Genomic DNA, 25558 nt, shown 5'->3' with positions numbered 1-25558 from the left:
AGAGATGCGATGACAGAGGCGCTTCGGAAGCTGCGCTGCGAAAAACTCAGACGCAAGTTTTCCGTTATCAAACCGGCCAAAAGGTGTGTGAGAATGAATATCAACCAGTGATCCTGATATTTCAGAGAACTGACCATTTAATTAAATGCCTTTGTTTCCCTCTCAGTATAAAACTCGAGAGCTTCACGCAGGAGCTGTCAGATTTCATGAGCTGCCCGTACAAATCAAACAAAACTGAGCGGGAGCTAAACAGGTGTGTCTTTATCATCTTTACATTCATGCTTATGCATTTGGCAGGTCATCCAAAGGTGACTTGCATTGCATTCAAGGTTGACATTTTCTCAGTCTGTATTTCCTGGGGATCGTACTGATGATCTTGGCATGATAATATGCTAATTGAGCGACAGGAACAACTTGTTTGTTCAGTTCCTCTAGTTTCTTTATTCCTTTATACATTTGGTATTTTAGGATAACAGAGTTTAGAAGACAGAATCTTTCAGGAACTCCCAAATATGGTTTGTTCTTAAGTCTGTGAGTTTCTATTGATTGATTAACTTTATTGTCCCCAGGGGGAAATTCGTTTCCACAGCACTACACTTGTTTAACACACACAACAACCAATATGAAAAAAAATCCATCAACCTGTTTTTATGCAAATTTTGGGATATCGCATAAAAAACAAACAAATGCTGGATGAAAATGTCAAGATGCGCATGAATTCTAAAAATGTGCATAAAAAAAATTATGAATTGCAACTGAGGCGGATAAAGAAAAATGATCTGATAACCTTTGATGGAAACACATTTTCCGAATAAATCCCTCGATCTGCCTCAGCAGAGGCTGTGATTGGATAGCAGGACTAACCAGCGAACCAATGTTGAATGTTCTGAAATGCCTGAGTCAAAGTCTGTCATCAGAATGATTTGGTTTAATTCCCTCCAGAAGCGTCTCACACGATTGTGTTCCCGAACACCAGCAGAGAACGAACGCTAGAGAACATTCAGAGAGGCTAGCAATAGCAATTAGCTTTGACAACATTAGATCACACCATCCCTTCAGACAGCCTCCAAAGCCAAGCCTCGTCCAAAACACATGAACGCACACAGCCAGAGCAGAGTCAAGAGCAAAGTGTCAAGAGAGACAGCTCTAGTTAGTTAGTTAGTCTAACTAAAGGCGGTGCCACCGGCTTGGGCCCATCATTGCTGCTCACAGCTATATTTAGGGCACAGGAAGTCAGGTATTATGGGTTGTTTGAAAAACATATGCTCTGGAATTTGAAATACTCCTCCTAGAGAATTCATCCGATCGCCACCAAACTCGGTGTGTATGAAGTCAAGACATTGAGGATGCTAAATTGTGGACAGATTTTTGATATCTCAAACGGTTTGGCCATGGCGAGGAAACAAATTTATTGTGAGAAAAGTGAAACAGGAAGTGTGTTATAACTTCTGCATACATTAACTGATCTTGGTGAAACTTCAGCAGTGTGTTCGTTGTAAGAGGCCGATCACATGGATGTGACTTTTGTGAGTCAAAGTTATAGCGCCACCAACTGGCAACAGGAAGTGTGTCACTTTCAAAATGCTTTGAAATCACCCTCTTATTTTTACCCGATTTGCTTCAAACTTTATGTGTATAATGTAAACACATGGCAGATGTAGACCTGTGAAAGGATTATTGATATCTTAGATACTGTTGCCGTGGCAACGCATCAAACTAATTTTCTTTTTGGATGCTTTTGAGACTCTTCACATGCTTGAAAATGCATGAAACTCGACAGACACATCACATTTATTAGCCAGTAGACGTGCAAAGTTTCAAAACTGGGCGTGGTGCAGGGGCTCAGTAGCGCCACCTTTTGACAAAAGTGTTAGTGTTAGTTTTATCTATAGCAACAAAACTCGGTATGTATATTGTTTTTATCAAGCCGGACAACTTTCTAATTTACAGTCATTAGCTCCGACCTACAGGAAGGCTCAACAGCGCCCCCTTGAACGGGGTCTGAAAACTTGGTCCATATATCAAACACGCTTGCATGAATTAATATGAAACTCAGTACACATATAGATCTCATCGGGCCGAACAACTTTCCCTCGGTCAAGTTTTATGCCAGCCCAACAGGAAGTCGGCTATTATGGGTTTGTTTGGAAAACGCTTGCTGTGGAATGTGAAATACTCCTCCTAGGAAATTCATCCGATCGCCACCAAACTCGGTCAACATGAAGTCAAGACACTGAGGATGCTAAATTGTGGACAGATTTTTATATCTCGAATGCTTTGGCCGTGGCGAGGAAACTAATTTATGGCGAATAAGGGACACAGGAAGTGTATTATAACTTCAGCATACATTAACTGATCTTGATGAAACTTCAGCAGTGTGTTCGTTGTAAGAGGGCGATCACATGGATGTGACTATTGTGAGTCAAAGTTATAGCGCCACCAACTGGCAGCAGGAAGTGTGTCACTTTCAAAATGCTTTTAACAAAAGTGTGTGTGTGTGTGTGTGTGTGTGTGGGGGGGGGGGGGGTTAGTTTTACTTACAGTAACAAAACTCAGTACGTATATTGTTCTCATCGAACTGGACAACTTTCTAATTTACAGTCATTAGCTCTGAGCAAAATCAAAAGGCTGATTTTTGCAAAATCAGCCTCTGAATTTTTACCCACTCCTCTTAAGTGGTTTATTTTATTCCCACCAAACTTTTTCAACATGAAGAAAATACATTAAAGATGCTAAATTGTGAACGGATAATAAATATCTCAAATGGTTTTGCCATGGCGAGGGATTAATGTCAAAAAAGGAAACACTAAAAGCCTCATATCTTCTAAAATGTAATTATACACCATTTATTTCTATAAACAAGTAGAAATATCCGAACTAAACCCATTTTATTCTTTTTTTTTCAATTAAAGGATTATGTTTAAGTTTAAAAACAACCAGAATGTTTGTTTAGTCCAAAAATTAAATAAATCAAGTCATACATAGTGCTATACTGCCCTCTTGTGTTCAAAATCAGGTAGGCCTATTGTATTTACATATAAATATATTAGGGATGTGACTGTGGGAATATTTTCCCACCGGTTAATCGTGACGTGTGACAGCGCTGTAGGCTTTTAAATCGCTTACTTAAAAGTAGGGGTGTAACAATACATTGAAATGGATCATAATAAAGGTACAGTATATCGATATTTTATGTGGTCAGGTGACAAGGCTGCTTGCTTGTCACTTTGAAAAGACGCGCTAGCTGAGAGGAGTTTTGTCAAAGCTGACTAAAAGTGATCGAGGATGGATTTCAGCGAACTTGATGAACCTGTGATATCTTCTTCGGGAAATTAAAGGAAAATAAAAGCTGAAACTTTTTCACGGAATCTTGCTAAAACAGCACGTTAGTGATGAGGGAAATGCTCTCTGTATTGCGTGTACGTTAATCACAACAAAGTTTGACAGGCGTCTATGTCAGCTGAGAAGATTAACATCACAAAGATTAACCAAGTGTTTTATTATGTATCATAGCAATTACTTGGCTTTGTTTAACTCTGAAACATGAAATGTGGAGTTATCTGCTTTTGCCACACACACACACACAATATATATATATATATATATATATATATATATATATATATATAAAAAATTCTTTCAAAGAACTTTTTTTTTGTTATTATTACTTAATCAAAACAACCCAGCTGCAGTTTGCACAATATAAAAAAAAAAAAACATGATGTATGAAAATAAACAAGAACGGAGTTATCTGTTTTTGTGTTTTTGTTAACTCGTGTTATAGAGATAACTCCGTTCTTGTTCATTTTCATATATCATGTTTTTTTTTTAAACTGGGAGAGGGTGTGTAATTTTCAAAGAGTTTAATTAAACTTTCATGTTATATATTTTTGCGTGTATTAGTGCGAGATAATAAACATAACTGGTTGTGTACACTTGGCACATAATATCTAAATATCGATTAATCGATCGATATAGCCCTGAATCGAATCGTAATCGTATTGTAGAATTTTTTTAGGTATCGGCAAATATCGTATCGCTGGATGAGAGAATCGATATCGTATCGTATCCTGATTAGCGGTCCGATTTACACCCCTACTTAAAAGCGAAAGTAAAATACAGACGTCCGCACAGACATTGATAATGGTGCAGAGCAGAGCGCGCATTTTCAAAGAATTCCTATGGAAGTAGGAATGAACTAAAAACGCTGACTCTGTTCTGCTCGTTCCTCGCCGTGGACACGCACCATAATGAATGCCCGTGCAGCCGTGAGCATTTTAGTTTTGTTTTAAAATAAGCCCCATTTCGGGGGCGGATTGCATGAATTTATTTTACAAAGCACAATGTTGTGTTTTATTGCGAGTGTACATAAATATAAGTAAACACTTTGCAGTTTGAATGATGTCCTCTATGAACAAAATGACGGAGTAGCCTATGTTTTTATGTTTCCACTGTTCGATCGCACCCGCGCCTCACACACACAACATATTCCAACATTGCAACATATTCCAACATCCATCTTGACATCGCAGCCTGTTCATTATACCCGTAATAAAATATAATAATAAAATAGTCAAACTAACATATAAAAATTTCACTGCTCTGTTTAAATATTCAGTAGTCCACTTTTTACCATTCAGCGTAAGCACCGCTCCACTGTGATGTTTCCAAGCATATTTTTGGGCGAGATGATTTTTTTCCGTCGATATTAGAATGTGAGTGAACACTCGCAATAAAACACAACATTGTCCTTTTGTCAAACTATAAACTCTTGTTAAACTACACACACACACACACACACACACACATATATATATATATATATATATATATATATATATACAATTTCAATTTATTAATGTATAGCCCCTTGAGATGGAACATCTCATTTTCAAGAGGGTCTAAATACACATATACATAATACAACAGAAAAAACAAAAACAAACAAACAACCAAACAGGGAAAAACAAATGCTCAAAACAATTGAATTACTAGGCAGCTTACACCGTCACCCCAGACCAAAAACACATCATAGCTCAGACATGTTATAGCTATCTCAATAAGCACATCACATTTACCTCATTACACAATTGGAACCCATAATACATAAGAAATTCAATGTGAAACGGTATCACATAAGAAAAACAAAGGTTGAATCCACAGGAGGTAAGTCAATTAGACAATTATATGAAACAAAAGACAATTACAAGCAATACAGTCCAACATCAGTAACATGCACACACATTGTTAAGATATTGAAATATAGATAACCTAAATCTACGAAAAGATGAGATGGATCTCTAGGAAAGAGGAAGATTCTTCCAATCGCTAGTAGCTTAATAATGAAAAGCTTTACATCCAGCAGCTGAAAAGATTCTTGGTACAGTAAAGACAAGATATTGCATATGTCTAAGTGAATACATAGAACCACAAGGAACCAAGAGTTCTTTCAGATATAGAGGATAGTCAAAGTAGACACATTTGAAAATAAATAGGAACCAATGGAAGTCTCTTCTTGAATTAAGCTGAAGCCAATTTAGTGATGCATTACCAAGCGGCAACATTCTGATCTGTAAAATGAAGCCTACCCGGAAGTGCGAAAAACTGCAATACATCGAAAATCCGCTAGGGGCAGGTCCCAAAAGGGAGCAAATGTCCATAGCCCCCATGTTAAAATGTCCGTTTTCACAGCATAAATTCATGTTTTTACAGGTTGGTCCCATGGACTTTTATTGTATTTTTCGATAGCTTCCGAGTGCCTGACAACTGTGAGGGGGGTGAATTTTTTTCTAACTCGTTAGTTTAGATCGTTTTTATATATAAAATGTATGACAATAAGGGCGTGGTTAACTTTGATTGACAGCTTGATTGACAGCTGACAAGGCAGCGCCACGGAGAATGACAACATAAGAAGCGCCATTTTTTAATACAGTTGACATATAATACTACTGTTTCTGTATCATGAAATGTAGTTTTAAGAGTTTTTCAGGCGAGAATGTAGTTGTTTAAAGCTCAAATCTGTGGTTTATTTAAAGATTTATGAAAATTTTATCCAGTTGATCCAGCGATGACTGGGAGCTCGGCGCTCATGTACCCCGCCTGGAACAGCCTTTTCTCGGCTAGACGTTCTGAGGTTTGCCGCGGACTCTGGCGTCTCTGTAGTGGTTAAACATGAGATATAATTCGTCTTGTGTATATCTAACGGGCGATTTTTGGTCTCGTGAATCTACAATTTTTTCCCTGGGCAATCGTTTTGGCTGAGGGGAAGTTTCATAACTTTATAAGCTATTTAACTTTACCGTTGTATGGTTAGACTAGATCGAGCGCTGACTTTGTATGTTTGACTGAATTGTTTGCTTTATTTGTATAGCTTCTTATACCTTTTACTTATACTTTTATAATGGCTAATATCGATAAAACTGAAAATTAACAAAAAGAGACTGGCTTGAGTTTTGTCATTTTAAATTTTAATACAACGAAGATGATCTGTAATGTTGTTTACTGCAAAATCTGTTGTTTAGTACAAATGCACATATTGCCTGGACCATATTAAAATGTTTAATATTTTTATATTTAAAACGAAAAGAGGCAGGTTTGTGTTTTATATTTTGTTTTTTCTTAAATAGGCAAACGTTATGTGCAGTTGAATATAATCAATATGCGTTGCCTGAACCACATTTGTGTGGCTATAATGTTTAAGATTTCTTTAAATGAAAACGAAAAGAGTTAGTATGGTGTTTTATAACATATTTCGTTGCCTAAAATATACACAGAGATAACCGGAGTAGCAGAGCGAGCTGAGTGACGCGCGCTGCGTCAGAAGGTGGGCGGGGTTAGGATTTCCCAAGATTTTCCAAGATGGCGCCGCCCATACCCCCCATAAACGGCTTCAAACCCGTTCTTCAGAAAGTCTATGGGTGACGTCACAGACGCTTTGTCCATATTTTTTACAGTCGATGTGCATTACACAATGATGAGTTTTAAAAGGACACCTCAGAACAAATCTACACAGAGAGTTAAATACAATATTAAGTGGCTTAAGAACATTGTCACTAGTATTCATGTAGATGAGCGTCAGCGTAGTCATTAATGGGCAATATCAACTAAGAAATTAACCTTTTCCTGACTTCTAATCTGAAACAATTAACTGATCTATAGAGTGTACTGAGACAGCCATATATTCTTTTTGTGATATAATCAGTGTGAGGTTTAAAGGTAAGCTCAGAATCAATCCACAAACCAACGTATTTACATTTTTCCAATTTCACCATGGAGGACCCATCTTCAAAATACAGTTCAAAATATGTATATATACATATGTACATATATAAATGAAGCGCTATATAAATGAAGATGACTTGACTATATATATATACATATATATATATATATATATATATATGTATGTATATATCTGGTGTGTATATATATAGTCAAGTCATCTTCATTTATATAGCGCTTTTAACAATGTAGATTGTCCCAAAGCTGCTGTACAGTGATAATAGGAAATTAAAGTAACATATGTATATGTATATGTATATGTATATGTATATGTATATAGCTGCGAGCAGCGATGACAGGCCCAAGATGGTGGCACCCACACCCGGTGCCTTTAGGGTAACTAAAGGCACCGGGGTGGCGGTGCCACCGGCTTGGGCCCATCATCGCTGCTCGCAGCTATATTTAGAATCTGTTTTTTTCAGAATTAAGTAGTAGGAAATTACTAGTCATCCAGTATTTTATATCAGCTATGCATTCTGTAAATTTTTTTTTAATCGATAAGTTTTGTCAGGGCGTGAAGAAATATAGAGCTGAGTATCATCAGCATAACAGTGAAAACTAATGCCATGCTTCCTAATGATATCTCCCAAGGGTAGCATGTACAAAGTGAACAGCAACGGTCTTAGTACTGAGCCTTGTGGTACTCCATACTGAACTTTTGATCGATAAGACATCTCTTCATTCACTGCTATAAACTGATAACAGTCAGATAAGTATGATTTATGCCGTGCTAATGCAATTCCACTAATGCCAACATAATTTCGAGTCTATTTAAAAGAATGTTGTGGTCGATAGTATCAAATGCAGCACTAACATCGAGTAACACTAATACATCGAGTAACAGCACAGAGACAGCGCTCATAAAGATAATAAACGATATTCGCTTAAATACTGATACAGGCAAATTATCAGTGCTGGTACTACTCGACCTCAGTGCTGCATTTGACACTGTCGATCATAACATACTTCTTGACAGGCTGGAAAACTGGGTGGGGCTTTCTGGGATAGTCCTAAAATGGTTCAGGTCATACTTAGATGAGAGAGGTTATTATGTGAGTATAGGAGATCATAAGTCTGAGTGGACATCCATGACATGCGGAGTCCCTCAAGGCTCAATTCTTGCACCACTCCTGTTCAACCTGTATATGCTCCCAATAAGCCAAATAATGACTCTAGGGGTCAAACAACTAAAAATCAAGTCAGGAATCTTGGTGTGACACTAGAGTCAGGCCTTAGTTTCAGTAGTCATGTCAAAGCAATAACTAAATCAGTATACTATCATCTGAAAAATATTGCAAGAATTAGATACTTTGTTTCCAGACAAGACTTAGAGAAACTTGTTTATGCTTTCATCACCAGCAGGGTGGATTATTGTAATGGACTCCTCACTGGCCTTCCCAAAAAGACCATAAGACAGTTGCAGCTCATACAGAACGCTGCCGCCAGGATTCTGAGCAGAACCAGAACATATGAACATATCACACCAGTCCTCAGGTCTTTACACTGGCTCCCAGTTAGATTTAGGATTGATTTTAAAGTATTATTACTGGTATATAAATCATTTAATGGCCTAGGACCTCAATACATTGCAGATATGCTCACTGAATATAAACCCAACAGATCACTCAAGATCATTATGACCGCCGCTAGCATAGCTAGCGAAAGCGGTCATATAGGGATTGTCAAAGTTTTTTTTTTTTTTTTTTTTTGTCATCTACTGAATTTTTTGTCAACGATACCAGGGACACCGAAACACCGGGGAACATGAAATTTGGTGGGCATGTAGCCCCACTAGACTTTTACGGAAAAATTTCGTTTGGTCCCCGGGGGCCACTCCCCCCCCGCGCTGGGCCCCCCCAAACCCAAAAAATGCAGTTTTTCCTAAATAACTACCTGAACCGTGGCACCGAGGATGAAGAAATTTTTATGGTATGTTGGTCTTAAGGGCCCACATCAACCTAGCCCATAATCACTCATTTGTGATTTGCGCCCCTCCCATAAAAAATGAAAATGCAATATTATTCTGCTTTAATCGCCCCTATCTTCAGTTTAGATGTTCAGAACTGCACCATATTTCATGTGTATGATTAACTTGACATCCTCTGGGGGTATGCTAAGTTTCGTAGAATTTCATCCATGGGGGGGTATAAAATAAATTCATTTATGTGCACATTTAGTGACTGTACACTCATCGGCCTGTAGATGGTGCTGTTGAGCGAAGGGTTGCTGGTTTAGGATGATACTGTCACACACACACATGCAGGAATACAAACAAACGCAAGCATGCACACACACTGACATCCACACGCACAGACACACACCCATACACACATACAAATCCACATGCACAGACACACACACACAAACACACACGCACACACACATGTACGCACGCATACATACACGCACAGACACACATACACACAGACACACACATACACAAACACACACACATACACACACACAGACAGACATGCACATACTACTACTTTTTTTAGGTATATACATAAACACGCAATACAGCCAAATTGCTCCACGTCATTTATTTTTGTGGAAAGCCAGTGCAGGCCTGAGCGGCGGTCATATTTTGTACCGCCATGCGGTACATCTAGTTAGGATCATATTACATACTAGTCTTCGGTGACTTCAACATTCATCTCGAAAAGCCACATGCAACAGACTTCACCTCTCTCCTAGCCTCTTTCGATCTCAAACGACTCATCACCACAGGTACTCACAAATCAGGCAACCAACTGGACCTGGTTTACACACGCAACTGCATCACAGACAACATTTTGGTGAGACCTCTCCATGTTTCAGATCATTTCCTCATTACTTTCAGTCTACAACTCTCTACCCCTGCACCATCCCCCCCACCACCAGTCACTTTCAGACAAAACCTGCGCTCACTTTCTCCCTCCCATCTTTCCTCTGCCGTGTCATCTTCTCTTCCCTCACCCTCACAATTCTCATCTCTGGATGTGAATACCGCAACGGATACCTTATTCTCCACTCTAACCTCTTCTCTAGACAATATCTGCCCTCTCTCCTCCAGGCCTGCTCGCGCTACTCCCTCTAACCCCTGGTTATCTGAGGTTCTTCTTGAACACCGGACCGAACTCAGGGCAGCGGAGAGATAATGGCGCAAATCAAAAGACACATCTGACTTGAGTATGTATCAATCTCTCCTCTCTTCATTTTCTGTTGATGTTCATGCTGCAAAATCTTCCTACTTCCACAACAAGATCAACAGCTCCTCTAACACACGATCACTCTTCAAGACATTCAACTCTCTCCTCTGTCCACCTCCACCACCACCCACCTCCTCTTTAACTGCTGACGATTTTGCTAACTTCTTCACCAACAAAATAACAGCTATCAGCAGTCAGTTCTCAGCTCCACACACACAGGAACCTAGACCAACCTCTCCCACAGCCAATATCCCTCTCTCCTCCTTCTCTCCGCTAACCGAGGAAGAAGTATCTACACTTCTCCTCTCCAGTCATCCTACCAGCTGCCCTCTAGACCCCATCCCCTCACACCTTCTACAAGCCATCTCTCCCACACTTCTACCAGCACTCACACACATCATCAGCTCATCCCTCCAGACTGGCACTTTCCCTACCGCGTTCAAGCAGGCTCGGGTTACTCCACTGCTTAAAAAACCAACTCTAAACACATCATCTGTAGAGAATTACAGACCTATCTCTCTCCTACCATTCATTGCGAAAACACTTGAACAAGCTGTTTTCAACCAAGTAACATCCTTCTTGTCTCTAAACAACCAACTGGATGTCAACCAATCTGGCTTCAAGAAAGGGCATTCAACTGAGACTGCATTACTGTCGGTCACAGAAGCCCTACGGATCGCAAAAGCTGCTTCCAAATCTTCAGTCCTCATTCTCCTGGATCTGTCTGCTGCCTTCGACACTGTGAATCATCAGATCCTTATGTCCAGCCTCTCTAGGGCTGGGTATTGTTCAAAATCTTTCAATCCGGTGCCATTTTCGATACCTCAGTTTCGATACCGGTTCCTAACGATACTTTTTTCGATACCAATTTTATGAAATCCATTTTAACAAGATTACATAACACATTACATCAGAAAATGTTGGTTTTATTTTTTCAGTTTGACTCATGCTCCTTAGCCAGTGCACAAAGGCACAAAAAAAGCACAAAGGAACAAAAAATGTTTTATAAAGAGCTCATGCTCACCAAAGCTGAATTTTAAAAAAAATAAAAAATACAGTAAAACTTGTAATATTGTGAAATAGTATTACAGTTTAAAATCTTATTTGAATATATTTCAAAATGTAATTTATTCCTGTGACGTCAAAGCTGAATTTTCAAAATCATTACTTCAGTGTCACATGACCCTTCAGAAATATGAAAACAGTTTGCTGCTTAATATTTTGGAAACATTTTTTTCATGATTCTTTGATGAATAAAAATGTCCAAAGAACAGCATTTATTTAAAACACGAAATATTTTGTAACATTACACATGTTTTAATGTCACTTATGATAACTTTAATGCATCCTTACTGAAAAAAATAAATAATTCTGACTAACCAACACACTTTTGAACGGCTGTGTACACTCAGTAGGTTATTATTGCAGTATAAACACTGTCAGAGTGATCAACAAGGTACCTCTTCATTTACCAGTCGAAGGCGAAGCAACTTTCTGCTATTATGTTTACTCCGTGGCAGGGACGTCGTTAGGCCTATTTTAGGGGGGCTGAAGCTACCCCAAAATGTTCCTAAGCCCCCCTAAATGATAATAAGAACAACACTAACAATTCGATTTATCAATCCTCATTCATATTTAGACGCAACAAATGATATATATCCAGCTACAAAAAATAGCCGAAAAGTCGGAAGTTGGACAGAGAGCTGCCAACTCTCACGCATTCACCGTGAGACACACGCAATTGACACTTTTCACACTCTCACGCCACACATCCATTTTCTCACGCACAGAAAAATCGCGAAGCAAAGAGGACACGGAGACCGACAGACTAGACAGAGCAGGTTACTTTATGATATAAAAGAATCTCAACTCTCAGATTCTGTCAATTTTATTACGAAATTCAAACAATAAATACCGTTTTGGCGCTTGTAAATGTTACGTGACAGATCCCTAGCGCATGTGAACCGATCATCTCTAATAGTAAAAAAACACGAACACTGTTGAAAGATACAGTAGGCTAGTAGGCTACAACTTACCGAAATGTATATTCCTCATACATAATATCGATCAATCAGTGTTTTTTATCAGCGTGAAGAGGTCAAGCTGGAGAACAATATGTTACCTCAGGAAAGCCATTTAATGAACATAATATAGGAAATAGCACGTAGCCTAGCTGGCAAGAAAAAAAGTATTTTGCTAAATATGTGTTCTATATTACATAGGCCTATTTATTATATTTTTACTTATATCATTAAATAAAGTTGTTATTATAATAAAAAACATTATATTTGAGTTATTTTTAACCTTAAATAATACTACCATCTGATAGGGCTGTCTATGTTTACAACATTAGGTGAGTTGTTTTTTTCTTGAGAAAAATTAACGCCTATCTCGAGTACCTAAAATTTATCCAAATGAGTCAATATTAAATCAAATCACAATAATTTAATTGAATTGAAATAATAAAAAAGTGTAGCTTACCAGAAATTGTACCATGCACCATAACATTAACATATCATTTTACACTTGAACCTTAAACCTGAAATGGGCACTTTTTGTGACAGCAACATTTTTGATCAAAGATGTGGCTTAACTTCAGAATTTGAACTAAAATCAGTATTCTTATGATTGCTCTGAACATTTCTGACTAAGTTCAACAAACATTAAATTACTTATTCATAAACTTAAAAAAAATAATTAATAAAAATTTAGACTAGGGTAACAGGGTTGAAGATGGTAACGGGGTTGAAGAGACAAATACAGCAACATATATAAATGGTTGTTTTTTTACTCAAATTCACTGTAAGATTTTCTATAAACGCAAGTTACAAATACCCTGGGGGCTAAGGCCGGTGACACACTGGATGCGTGGCGTGAGCGTCTCAGCTGCGTGGCGTGTCCGTTTTTATTTCGGCTCCCATGTTAACAGTTTAGAGTTTGCACACTGCCTGCGTGAGACGCGCGTCTCAGGTGCGGCACGAGCTGCGCGGAAAACGCGTGCATGCTAGAAATAGAACCGACGCCTATTTTTCACGCGACACGCAAGCGTCTTGGAAGCGTTTCCATGCAAAATTGAATAGGAAAAGATGTTTATATGACATTTTGACATGAATACATATTAATAAATGTCATTTTGATGTTTGAAAGTGTCTAGGGTTTGACATAAATGCAATTTAAAAAAATATTATCGATTTTCAAATACTGCACCTGTCAATACAGAACGAAATATTCTATAGCCTATATTGCCGTCAACACTGCCGACGTTGTCTTTGCTGCTATATATTAGGCCGGTGACACACTGGCTGCGTGGCGTGAGCGTGGCGTTTCTGTTGCGTGTCAGCTGCGTGGCGTGTGCGTGGCGTTTTCCATGTCTTTGCACACCAGAAGCGTGTCTGACGCGGCGCTGCTGCTGCTAGGTGACATATGATAAGCCTCATTGGTGATATATTTGACATATGGGGAGAGAGTTGTGGAAGGCCTATACTTCATGTTAAACATAAATATATAGCAGCAAAGACAATGTCGGCAGTGTTGACGGCAAAATAGGCTACAGAATAATTCGTTCTGTATTGACAGGTGCAGTATTTGAAAATCAATAATATTTTTTTAAATTGCATTTATATTTGCATTTATGTCAAACCCTAGACACTTTCAAACATCAAAATGACATTTATTAATATGTATTCGTGTCAAAATGTCATATAAACATCTTTTCCTATTCAATTTTGCTTGGAAACGCTTCCAAGACGCTTGCGTGTCGCGTGAAAAATAGGCGTCGGTTCTATTTCTAGAATGCACGCGTTTTCCGCGCGGCTCGAGCCGCGCCTGAGACGCGCGTCACGCAGGCAGTGTGCAAGCTCTAACCTGTTAACATGGGAGCCGAAATAAAAACGGACACGCCACGCAGCTGAGACGCTCACGCCACGCATCCAGTGTGTCACCGGCCTAACCCCCCCTGTCCTCCAAACCTAGTGACGTCCCTGCTCTGTGGCAGTCTTCATCATATCTGTCGCGGTACCGGTCTTTGCAGCAATTATTTTACAGCAAATACTGCATCGCGCGATGTTGGCATCGAGCCTGGAGAAATGTACCCACACTTTTGATCGACTTTTCCACATCTTTAAGGTATTATGTGTGTGTGCTCGCGTCTCATGAATATGTGCGCGGAGAGTTTGCGTGTGTATGCTCGCGTCTCATTGTGCGCGAGTTTTGTGTGTGTGCTCGCGTCTCGTATGCGCGTGGAAAGTTTGTGCTTGCGCGCACGCGTCTCATATGACGTAGCGTAGGAAGCGTTGTGACGTAGAACGAACGTGACAGCGGAGCCAGAGAGCAGAGCAAAACAAAACTCAACGTTCGTTCTACGTCACGACGCTTCCTACGCTACGTCATACATCATACGCCAGCATCCATCTCTGTGAATGCGCACCGACCGCCACCGGAAGCCAGTTATTTTAGTTTATAAAGTTTTAAATATGTATATTTTTACGACAAAACCGCACGGATTACCCTCAGAAGGCCTTCGTTTATCCCCCTGGAGCCGGATGGATTATTTTTGTGAAGGATGCATGCACATTTTCGGACCTGAATCTGCTGGACCCCATTGCTTCACATTATAACCACTGAAAGATCTAAGACATTTTCTAAAATAACTGAAAATGTGTTCGTCTGAAAAAAGATTGACATATGCATCTCGAACGGCTTGAGCGTGAGTAAATCATGGCTTAAATATCATTTTTGGGCGAACTATCCCTTTAAGAAGAGGATCTGTGACCTCTGGGAGCATCTCTTTCAGTAGCTTAGTCGGTATAGGGTCTAACATACATGTTGTCGATTTAGATGAATTAACGAGTTTAGACAATTCTTCCTCTTCTATAGCAATGAATGAATGGAATTTTTCCTTAGAGAGACTACAATGCACTGTCTGATGCGATACCGTAGTAGACAGCTGCATAGTTATAATTTTCTCTCCAATATTATGAATCTTGTAAGTAAAGAAGTTTATAAAGTCATTACTGCTGTGCTGCTTGGAAACGTCTGGGACTGAAGCTTTATTTCTCGTTAATTTAGACGCTGTTTATAAATACTGTTTTAAACACTGTTTATTTTAAAAACTGTTTTAATACACTTTTTCATATAAATACCTAGGGTTTTGTTTGTTTTCTTCTAAGAGGGTTGAAAAATAAGCAGATCTAGCAGCTTTTAAGGCCTTTCTGTACGCAATCGTTCTCTCTGTCAATGAAATGCGAAAAATTTGTTTTTTTGTTTTCTTCCAGTTGCGCTCCATTTTTCTGGCTGCTCTCTTAAGGGCCCGAGTGTGCTCGTTGTACCACGGCGTTGGACTAAAACACTGTTATAAAATCCTCTCTGTTTGGCAAGCAGGAATCATTTTACAGCTCAATGTCTAATACAGTATGCAACAAATAGAGGGGTTCAGATACAGTGAAATTCAACCAAAAAATTATTTTCATTACATTACTGTAAAGAGATCTTGCAGTAGATGAAAAGCATTAGAAAAGAAAAGTTCAAATATCCAAAGAATTGAACAGGAACTTGGTTTAGCAATACAATACAGTATACTGTCAATCACAGTACTGTAATAAAAAAAATTCTAATTCATGTCCGCCACGGAGCATGAGCCCGAGCCAATGCCGAAGGCCTTCTTCGTCCTGGAGCCCATGCACAAGAGAAGTCTACCAGGTGCATGAGTCGGCTACATCGTCCGTCCATGTGGGGTTGCTTGTGGAGTAAGAAGGCATGAAGGGAAGCCCCGCCCACAACACAGTCGACAACATATTCTCATCCACAACATTGACGAGTCTGCATACTGACAGGATGCTGGACAACTGGCTGTCTGGAGCAGTCATTACAATCTGGAGCTGATCACGCTAAAAACAGTGGAGATGATAGTGGACTTCAGGAGAACCAGAAATCAGTAGTATGAAGTGTGTGGATATAGATATTTCTATAGACGATGTTAAGTCTTACTTTAGACATGTGAATCCCCGTAAAGCTAGTGGGCCTGATGGTATTAGCAGCAGGACTTTAAGGGTGTGCGCAGATCAGCTGGCACAGCCCTTTCAAAGGCTGTTCCAGCTGTCAATAGACACTGGTGTAGTTCCTTCTCTATGGAAAAAATCTTTGATCGTGCCCTTACCCAAAAATAATAAACCTAGGGAACTTAATGACCTGCGCCCTGTTGCCCTAACATCTACGGCAATGAAATGTTTTGAAAAAATAATTCTGAAACAGCTTTTATGTGAGGTCACACCATCTTTAGACCCACATCAATTTGCATATCGTGTGGAGAGAGGGGTTGAAGATGCACTGCTGACAAATAACATATATGAGCACCTTGAACAGCCAAAGAGTCTTGTCAAGATTGTGTTCATAGATTTCAGCAGTACCTTCAACACAATCCAACCCCACCTGATGGTAAAAAATTGGTTCACCTTGGTTAACCCAAGATTAGTTTTGTGGATTTTTGACGAACCGTAGTGAACAAGTCAAATTCAACTCATGTGTCTCATCGTTAAAAGCCATAAATACAGGGGCACCACAAGGGTGCGTTCTGTCCCCTATGCTGTACACCTTATACACCAACAGCTGCCAAGCAACCATCTCAAACCACACCTTTTTTAAATATGCTGATGATACAGCATTAGTGGGTTTTGTACAGTCCAATACTGCATCCTTAGAGAGCTTTGAGAGGGAGGTGCAGGGTTTTATTAATTGGTGTACAGATAATTTCCTTGTGGTTAATGTGAAGAAAACAAAGGAGATGACCATAGATTTTAATAAAAAGGGAATTATATTTCCACCCTCAAATATAAATGGTGTAGTGGTAGAGCGGGTCACAACATACACATATTTGGGTGTTGAAATAGACAATAAATTGACTTTTAATGAATGTGCACAAAATAAGTCCAAAAGGTTACAGAAGAGGATGTTTTTTTCTAAGGAAACTTAGAATAGACAGCTGTATTCTTCAGATGTTTCACAAAGCTCTCTTGCAGAGTGTCTTATCATTTGGCCTTATTTGTGCCTTTGATAACATGTATATTAAGGACCAGAATAAACTGCAACGAATAATCAAAACAGCCAGTAAGATCATTGGAGTTGATCAGGTATCTGTAGCCCAATTGTACAATGACCTTAGTCTTAAAATGACAGAACAAACTCTAAATGATTCTACCCACCCTCTTCATCAGAATTTCTTAAGAAGCAATAGGTCAAGTGGCAGACTACTGCAAAGGAAAATTAGGACCACAAGGTACAGCAATTCTTTTGTGCCTACAGCAATTAGACTGTACAACAAGAAGCTAGCATTCAGCTAGTTTATTTATCAGCACATGCTTGTCATGTTTTTTTCAGTGTTTATTGTTTTGTCTGTCTTGTCCTTGTTTTTCTTAGGTTTGAATGTTTAAATGTTTTTAATGCTTTTGTATTTAATGTTTTGTATTTATGTTTTTATTGGTATGTAGCAGGCTATTTAACAATGGAGCGTGTAATGGTGACCACATGAATTTCCTACTTGTGGATAATAAAGTTTACCTTGACCTTGACCTGTTATTGAGTCGGTTCTGTGCACTTCTATAACAGTGTTTGTGCACACTTGGCGAATAAAGCTGATTCTGATTCTGCCACCTGCCACTGAGGATTAGTTGTGCCTGGCCTCTGGACAGTTTTAGGATGATTTGGAAGAGGATGTCTCGATTCTCCCGTCCCCGCCCAGCTCAAAGTCTCCTGTGTCTCAGAGTTCATGTGCAGCCTCCCTCTCCCACTGCCTGAGCCAGTTCCTCAGCCCCGCTGGTTCTCTTCAGCCCCTCGGCTCCTCCTCTGACACCACTCCACTGTGTGGATTTGCCCCAGCGTCGCCCAGGCAAGTGGTTCACCCGACTCCGCCTCCAGCTGCTAATCGCTTTACTCCACCTCGGCCTGTCAACTCCACCTGGGCTCTTCCCTCCCTCGGCTCCACCAGACTCCATCGTCCTTGTGGCTTCACCGGGCTCTATAAGCCCTGAGTTTTCCTAAATTCCTTGTCCAGTATTTAATGTGATGCTAGTTGTTTGTATGTATGCTCTTGCTCCTTGTGTTAATTAAATGTATCTAGTTATTCATACCATGTCCCGTTCTTCGCTCCTTGGATTATACGTAGCAGCACGTAACATTCATACAGTACACAATATTTTCTCCTTACTATTTGCAATTACTATATATGATATTAGATTTCCATTTTTTTTTTTATGTAGAGTCTAATGAATGATCTGTAGTGTTTATATATTGACTGATGTGTGTATGATCTGAAAGCATTGTTTGAGTACAGGTGAAATGGTTTTGAACCGATTTGGCAAAATCAAACGTAATGTTTAAAGAGACACGCTGGTAAAACTGTTCAAACAATAAATCGTAGCATACTGAAGTGGGTCATTTTAACAGAGATGATTATGTAATATGAATCCTCATAAACTCTTCTCTTTCTCTCTCTGTGTTTATGACAGAATCCGGCTGCAGTTTTGTTGTAACGCCACAGGATCATTCATCCTCACCAAAAGCAACACAGCCATCAATCAATCCATCCAATATGAAACAAGCGAAACAAAAACGTACAAAATGAATGCAGCACTTCACAGTATGCTGCCTGAGGTGTGTGTGTGTGTGTGTGTGTCTGTCTGTGAGTGAGAGAGAGAGAGAGAGAGAGATAGTGTGTGTGAGTGTACTTGTGTGTTTTTTTGTGTGTGTGTTCTTGTGAGTGTGAGAGAGAATGTGTGTGTGTGAGAGAGAAAGAAAGGGTGTGTGTTTGTGGCAGTGAGTGATTGTGTATGTATTTTTGAGAGAGTGAGAGAGTTTTGAGCCGGACATTTTTGGTGTCCATGAGGAAAACAGCTTTGAAATCATACTAAGAGAGGTTTTCTGAAAATGTAAAAATGCTGTAAGTTTTGTGTGATGGGTATGTGTAGGGGTTGGGTTAGTGTAAGGGGAGAGAATATACAGTTTGTACAGTATAAGAATCATGTTTTTGGAAAGTCCCCAAAAACCCCAACGTGTGTGTGTGTGTGCATGTTAATGTGTGCATGCATGTGTATGTGTGTGCTTGTATGTGTGGTTAATGAGGACCCAAATATGTGGTATAAAAATGCAATAAAAATACACTACCTGTGTCATTGTAACCAAAATGGCGTTAAAATCATAGTAACAGTTTTTTAAAACGTTTTTTTAATAAAAAATTGCAGAAAGTTTTGTGTAATGGGTATGTGTAGGGGTTGGGTTAGTGTAAGGGGAGAGAATATACAGTTTGTACAGTATAAAAATCATTAGCGGGCTGAGCACCTCCGCAAACTAATAGAAAACAACCAAAACAATCCTAGGTTTTTATTTAACACCGTGGCTAGACTAACAAATAAACAGACGTCACCCGAACAAAATATCCCGTTACAGTTTAGTAGTAATGATTTCATGAACTTCTTCACTGAGAAAATAGAAAACATCAGAACCACAATTGTAAACGTTCAATCCTCAATCACGCCTTATAATTCAGCCTCAATTATCACGACGCAAGAACAATTACAGTGCTTTACAACTATAGAACAAAAAGAGTTAAATAAACTTATCACTTCATCTAAAACAACAACATGTTTATTAGATCCTATACCAACTAAACTACTGAAGGAAGTGTTACCTGTAGTGGAAGAGCCTCTCCTCAATATTATTAACTCGTCTTTATCTTTAGGTAATGTTCCAAGAACATTTAAACTGGCAGTTATAAAACCACTCATTAAGAAACCACAATTAGATCATAATAATCTAGCAAATTATAGACCCATTTCAAATCTTCCATTTATGTCTAAAATACTAGAAAAAGTTGTGTCCGCTCAACTGGGCTCTTTCTTGCAAGAAAATGACATCTATGAAAAGTTTCAGTCAGGATTCAGGCCGCACCATAGCACTGAAACTGCGCTCGTTAAAATCACAAATGATTTACTCTTAGCTTCTGACCAAGGCTGTATCTCAATACTAGTTTTACTCGATCTAAGTGCTGCGTTCGATACTATAGATCATACAATACTCTTAGATCGACTACAAAATTATACTGGTGTTCAAGGACAAGCATTAAGTTGGTTTAGATCATACTTATCTGACCGCTACCATTTTGTCTATTTAAATGGAGAAAAATCGATCATAACTCCAGTAAACTATGGAGTGCCGCAGGGATCTGTGTTAGGCCCTCTATTATTCTCAATATATATGCTGCCACTTCGAAATATTATAAGGAAACATGTAATTAGTTTCCATTGTTATGCTGATGACACTCAAATATATATTTCATCACGGCCGGATGAAAACGCAAAATTATCCAAATTGACAGAGTGTGTTAAAGATATAAAAGATTGGATGACGCGTAATTTTCTTTTATTAAATCCAGACAAGACAGAGGTAATACTTATCGGTTCAAAAAACCGCCCACAGAACCTCTCACAATACAACTTTGACATCGTAGGATGTCCTGTTACTTTATCCTCTACAGTAAAAGACCTGGGTGTTATACTCGATTGTAACCTGTCTTTTGAAAATCATATTTCGTATGTTACAAAAACAGCCTTTTTCCACCTTAGAAACATTGCTAAGCTACGTAATATGCTATCAGTTTCCGATGCAGAAAAGTTAGTTCATGCATTCATGACCTCGAGACTAGATTACTGTAATGCTTTATTAGCCGGTTGTCCTGCATCCTCAATAAACAAGCTACAGTTAGTCCAAAATGCCGCCGCTAGAGTTCTTACTAGATCAAGAAAATATGATCATATAACACCGATTTTATCATCACTACATTGGCTACCTATAAAGTTCCGTATTAATTATAAGGTATTGCTACTGACTTATAAAGCCCTAAACGGCTTAGCTCCAGTCTATTTAGCGGATCTTCTATCACCCTATAATCCATCGTGCTCTTTAAGATCAATAAATTCAAGGCTTTTGGTCATACCTAGGATATCCAGATCCACCAAAGGAGGGAGAGCATTTTCACATTTGGCTCCGAAACTCTGGAATAGCCTTCCTGATACTGTTCGTTGCTCGGACTCGCTCTCCCAGTTTAAAACTAGATTAAAGACGCATCTTTTCAGCCAGGCATTCATATAATATTGTTAATCTCACAGTTTCAAACTACAATCCGGCCTCTAGTTCATAAATGCCAGAGGAGAACTGGCCCCCGACTGAGCCTGGGTTCTCCCAAGGTTTTTTTTTTTTTTTCTCCATTAGGTCACCTGATGGAGTTTTTTCGGTTCCTTGCCACTGTTGCCTTTGGCTTGCTCAGTTGGGGATATTTTGGGGATATTTAATTTTATTCTATCAATCAATAAATTCCACTAGAAACAAACTTTGTTGTATTATTTTATTTTAATACTGTGAAGCTGCTTTGATACAATCTGTATTGTGAAAAGCGCTATACAAATATACCTGATTTGATTATGCCTATTGAAAGTCTCCATAAACCACATATTCCAGTGTGTGTGTGTGTGTGTGTGTGTGTGTGTGGGTGTGTGGGTGTGTGTGTGTGTGTGTGTGCAGGACTTCTCCTGGTCCGGTCGGCGTCTGGGTCGGTGTGCTGTGGTCGGCAGCGGTGGGATTTTGAAAAACAGCAGCTGTGGACGTGAGATTGACAACGCAGACTTTGTCATACGGTAAACGCATCCCATCATTCCTTGCTCCCACACTGACCACAACACACCCATCAGTATTCATCCATCCTTCCTGTTAATATGATGTTTTCTTTCTCTTTCAGGTTTAATTTGGCAACAGTTAATGACAGTGATGTTGGACTGAAGACGGATCTGGTAACCATCAACCCCAGTCAGCTTCGGTCAGTGTTCACACAATAAAAACACAGCTTTGATTATCATTTAAATGAAGACTTTTCAGGTTAATTTTTAGCCCTCAGAATCTTTTTTTATTGATTGCTATTTCTAAATAAAATTCTAACTACCGCTTTAATAAAAAATAACATGCCTGGACACTTGTTCTAAGGGTACTCCAGTCCGTAGAATGGCAAAGTCATGGACCAAACATCGGTCAATCCTTCTGGTCAATTTCTACAGACCAGTCTTGAGGACATATGAACATGAGAATGCGTTTCTGCATTAGCATCTTGAACAGGAGCTTGTGAAGGGCCTGGTTTAAGACTTGCAGATCCAAGATTGACCGTAACCTTAAAAAGACACTCGTCGTCCGATTTGCTCTTTTAGGAAAAAACTACTCTTTTTGACTGAAGGGCCCTGGGGAGAATCACTGCACTTATCCTTTGCACTGCAATGCACTGGCGAAACACCACTTAATGCGCCCTTTTCACCAGTCTAGAGAGATCGGTTGAATGAGTGGATGCGATCGGCCATCTTATATACCCATATGTACGGGGGAGTCGCTTGACATGCAAATTCCAGTCACCAATTCCATTGGCCGTTTTTATAAAACTCAGAGATGATAGGGGCTCCCAAGTGAGACCCCATTTGTCAGTCAACATAACGTAGTAGTGACTGACAGATGGGGAACAGAGACATATTTCCCTGGCATACACATATATGATCATCTAGTGTTCTGTCATTAGTGTTTATTAAAAACTGTGTTTCTGTAGATACAAAAACCTGGAGGAGAATCCGGATCTGTTGGTGGAGCGGGTCAGTGTGTATGGAAACGCCTTCCTTATTATTCCTGCCTTCGCTTACACGTTCTGCACATCACCGTCAATCAAAGCACTCAAAGTCCTCCAGCCAATCAGACCTCAGCAGCCGGTGGCGTTCTTCAGCCCCTCTTACCTGCGTACACTGGACCGGTTCTGGAAGGGACGAGGCTTGGAGGAGAAACGCCTCTCCACGGGATTCCTTTTAATCAGCACTGCACTGGAACTGTGTGAGCATGTTCACATTTACGGATTCTGGCCGTTCGACAGCGACCTGCAGGATCAGCCGATTCCATACCATTATTATGACCTGAATCGCCCGTCCCGACACATGCACAAAATGCCGGAAGAGTTTGTGCGGCTACTGCAGCTCCACAGCCAGGGGGCGCTGACACTGCACCTGCAGCCCTGCTCCTCACCAGGGGCGGATCGAGAAAATCATTTTTAGGGTGGCATTATAGGGTTCGCATGAGGACTATCCCAGGTTGTTGAAGACATAATAAGATTGCTGGGTTAAAATATTTAGAACAATGTTATATTATCGCAAACGTTTCCAATAACGTTTATATCCAGAGAAATTCACAATTTTAACCAGTATAATGGCCCGAGTCATTGTCTCTGACTGACCCCTCAGTCTCTGTCCTCTGCTCTGCTGTCTTTGATAAGTTTGAGCCTGTGACTTTGTGTGTGTTACAGGAGATTGTTGGTAATTTGAAGCCCTCAGGTCCTCCACATGATGCTATCCCTCCTTGACTCTTTAAGGAGGTTTTTCCCACTGTAGGACCATCTGTTCTTGCAGTTGTTAATAGCAGTCTGTCCTCAGGTGTGGTCCCTAAAAATTTTAAACACTCAGTAGTGCAACCTCTGCTTAAAAAACCTGGTCTTGATCCTGCAGATCTTGCAAATTTCAGGCCTATCTCCAAACTACCTTTTCTTTCAAAAATTCTTGAAAAGATAGTCTGTAATTAAATAATGGCTTTTTTTAAAGACCAATATATCCTCGAAGTTTTCCAGTCCGGTTTTAAATCTCTACACAGCACAGAATTGCCTCTTTTAAAAGTTTTTAACGATATCTATTTAGCTACCGATTCTGGTGACTATGTTGTTCTTGTGCTTCTTGATTTAACTGCTGCATTTGATACTGTGGACCATGAAATTCTGATTTCTCGTTTGGAGCATTGGGTGGGCATAAAGGGCATAGCGCTTGAATGGTTCAGGTCATATTTGGAAGGTAGTCCGTGTCAGCTGTGGGAACTCTGAGTCTTCTTCTGCACCTCTCTCATGTGGGGTCCCTCAGGGCTCAGTTTTGGGCCCTCTTCTTTCTTCTCTTTATTTGCTGCCTCTTGGCTCAATAATTAGGAAGCATAGCATGTCATTCCACTGTTATGCGGATGATAGCCAGATTTACATGCCTCTTAAAAAGAATGACAATGTCAGACCGTTAATGGAGTGTCTTGATGATATAAAAGCCTGGATGGCTATTCATTTTTTAGGTTTTAATGCGAATAAAACAGAAGTGATGATTTTTGGTGGCACCACTGGGACCTGTTCTGATGAGTTGGGTGCTTTGGCCCTGTACACTAAGCCAATCATCACTAACCTAGGGGTTAAATTCGACTCTGACCTTAAGCTAGACAGTCAGAATACAGCAGTAGTTAAAACAAGTTTTTTCCAGTTGAGGCAGCTGGCCAAAATAAAGCCTTTTTTACAAAGACAACAATTTGAGACAGTAATCCATGCCTTTGTTACTACCCGGCTGGATTACTGTAATGCACTGTATGTGGGGGTTAGTGGGTCTTCTTTAGCTCGTCTTCAAATGGTACATAACGCGGCAGCGCGTCTTTTTAACAGGAATGCGTAAACATGAGCACATTTTAGCCTTGCTTCACTGACTGCCTGTACAATTCAGGATTAAATTATTTTATTTGTTTTTAAATCGCTAAATGGTCTTGCCCCACCCTACATTTCTGAGCTACTTCATCTTTATACACCCACTCGTTCTCTCAGGTCAGCTGATCAACTGCTCCTGTATGTGCCCAAAACAAGTCGTAAGCTTTTTTCTTTGGCCTTTAACACCAGAAGTTGACATTTTGTTTATTTTACTGTTTTTATGGTTTGGCTGTTTTTCATTTGTTTTGTTTCTTAATTTGTTTTATATTGTATTTTATGTTTTGTATGAGTTATGTATTGTTGTGTTCTGTTTTTGTATATTCTTCTGTACGGCACTTTGGTCAACTTTGGTTGTTTTAAAGTGCTTTATAAATAAAGTTTGTTTGATTGATTGATTGATTGATTGTGCGGCCTGTCAGTGATGTCATATCAGCCTTAACCTTGATTTCTGGTTTTACTTGCATAGTAGAAACCATGGAAACACCAAAGATGCTTTAATGTGTTCCATTAAACAGGTGAGCAACTG

General features: G+C 39.5%; 1 protein-coding gene across 1 annotated transcript; it reads left to right on the top strand.

Annotated features, from left to right (window-relative positions):
• LOC311073435 (alpha-2,8-sialyltransferase 8F-like) lies at positions 1–25335 on the top strand. The gene is made up of 6 exons (XM_084099205.1): positions 1–83; positions 167–253; positions 18971–19115; positions 22038–22150; positions 22252–22329; positions 23098–25335. Exons 1-6 carry the CDS (start codon positions 10–12, stop codon positions 23588–23590), a joined length of 990 nt encoding a protein of 329 aa, XP_083955331.1. The 5' UTR covers positions 1–9; the 3' UTR covers positions 23591–25335.
• Positions 25336–25558: the final 223 nt, after the last annotated feature.

The sequence above is a fragment of the Abramis brama genome, assembly GCF_963993115.1.
Source record: "Abramis brama genome assembly, chromosome: 22".
Lineage (NCBI taxonomy): Eukaryota > Metazoa > Chordata > Actinopteri > Cypriniformes > Leuciscidae > Abramis > Abramis brama.
The sequence above is the reverse complement of the archived record's forward strand: the minus strand, read 5'-3'. Positions and strand labels throughout refer to the sequence as shown.

Bases quoted from the DNA above. Each gene is read 5' to 3' on its own strand.
- LOC311073435 (XM_084099205.1), top strand. From the start codon at position 10: ATGACAGAGGCGCTTCGGAAGCTGCGCTGCGAAAAACTCAGACGCAAG. The intron at 254-18,970 runs GTGTGTCTTTAT...TGTTTATGACAG, and splicing joins ACTGAGCGGGAGCTAAACAG to AATCCGGCTGCAGTTTTGTT. The intron at 19,116-22,037 runs GTGTGTGTGTGT...GTGTGTGTGCAG, and splicing joins TTCACAGTATGCTGCCTGAG to GACTTCTCCTGGTCCGGTCG.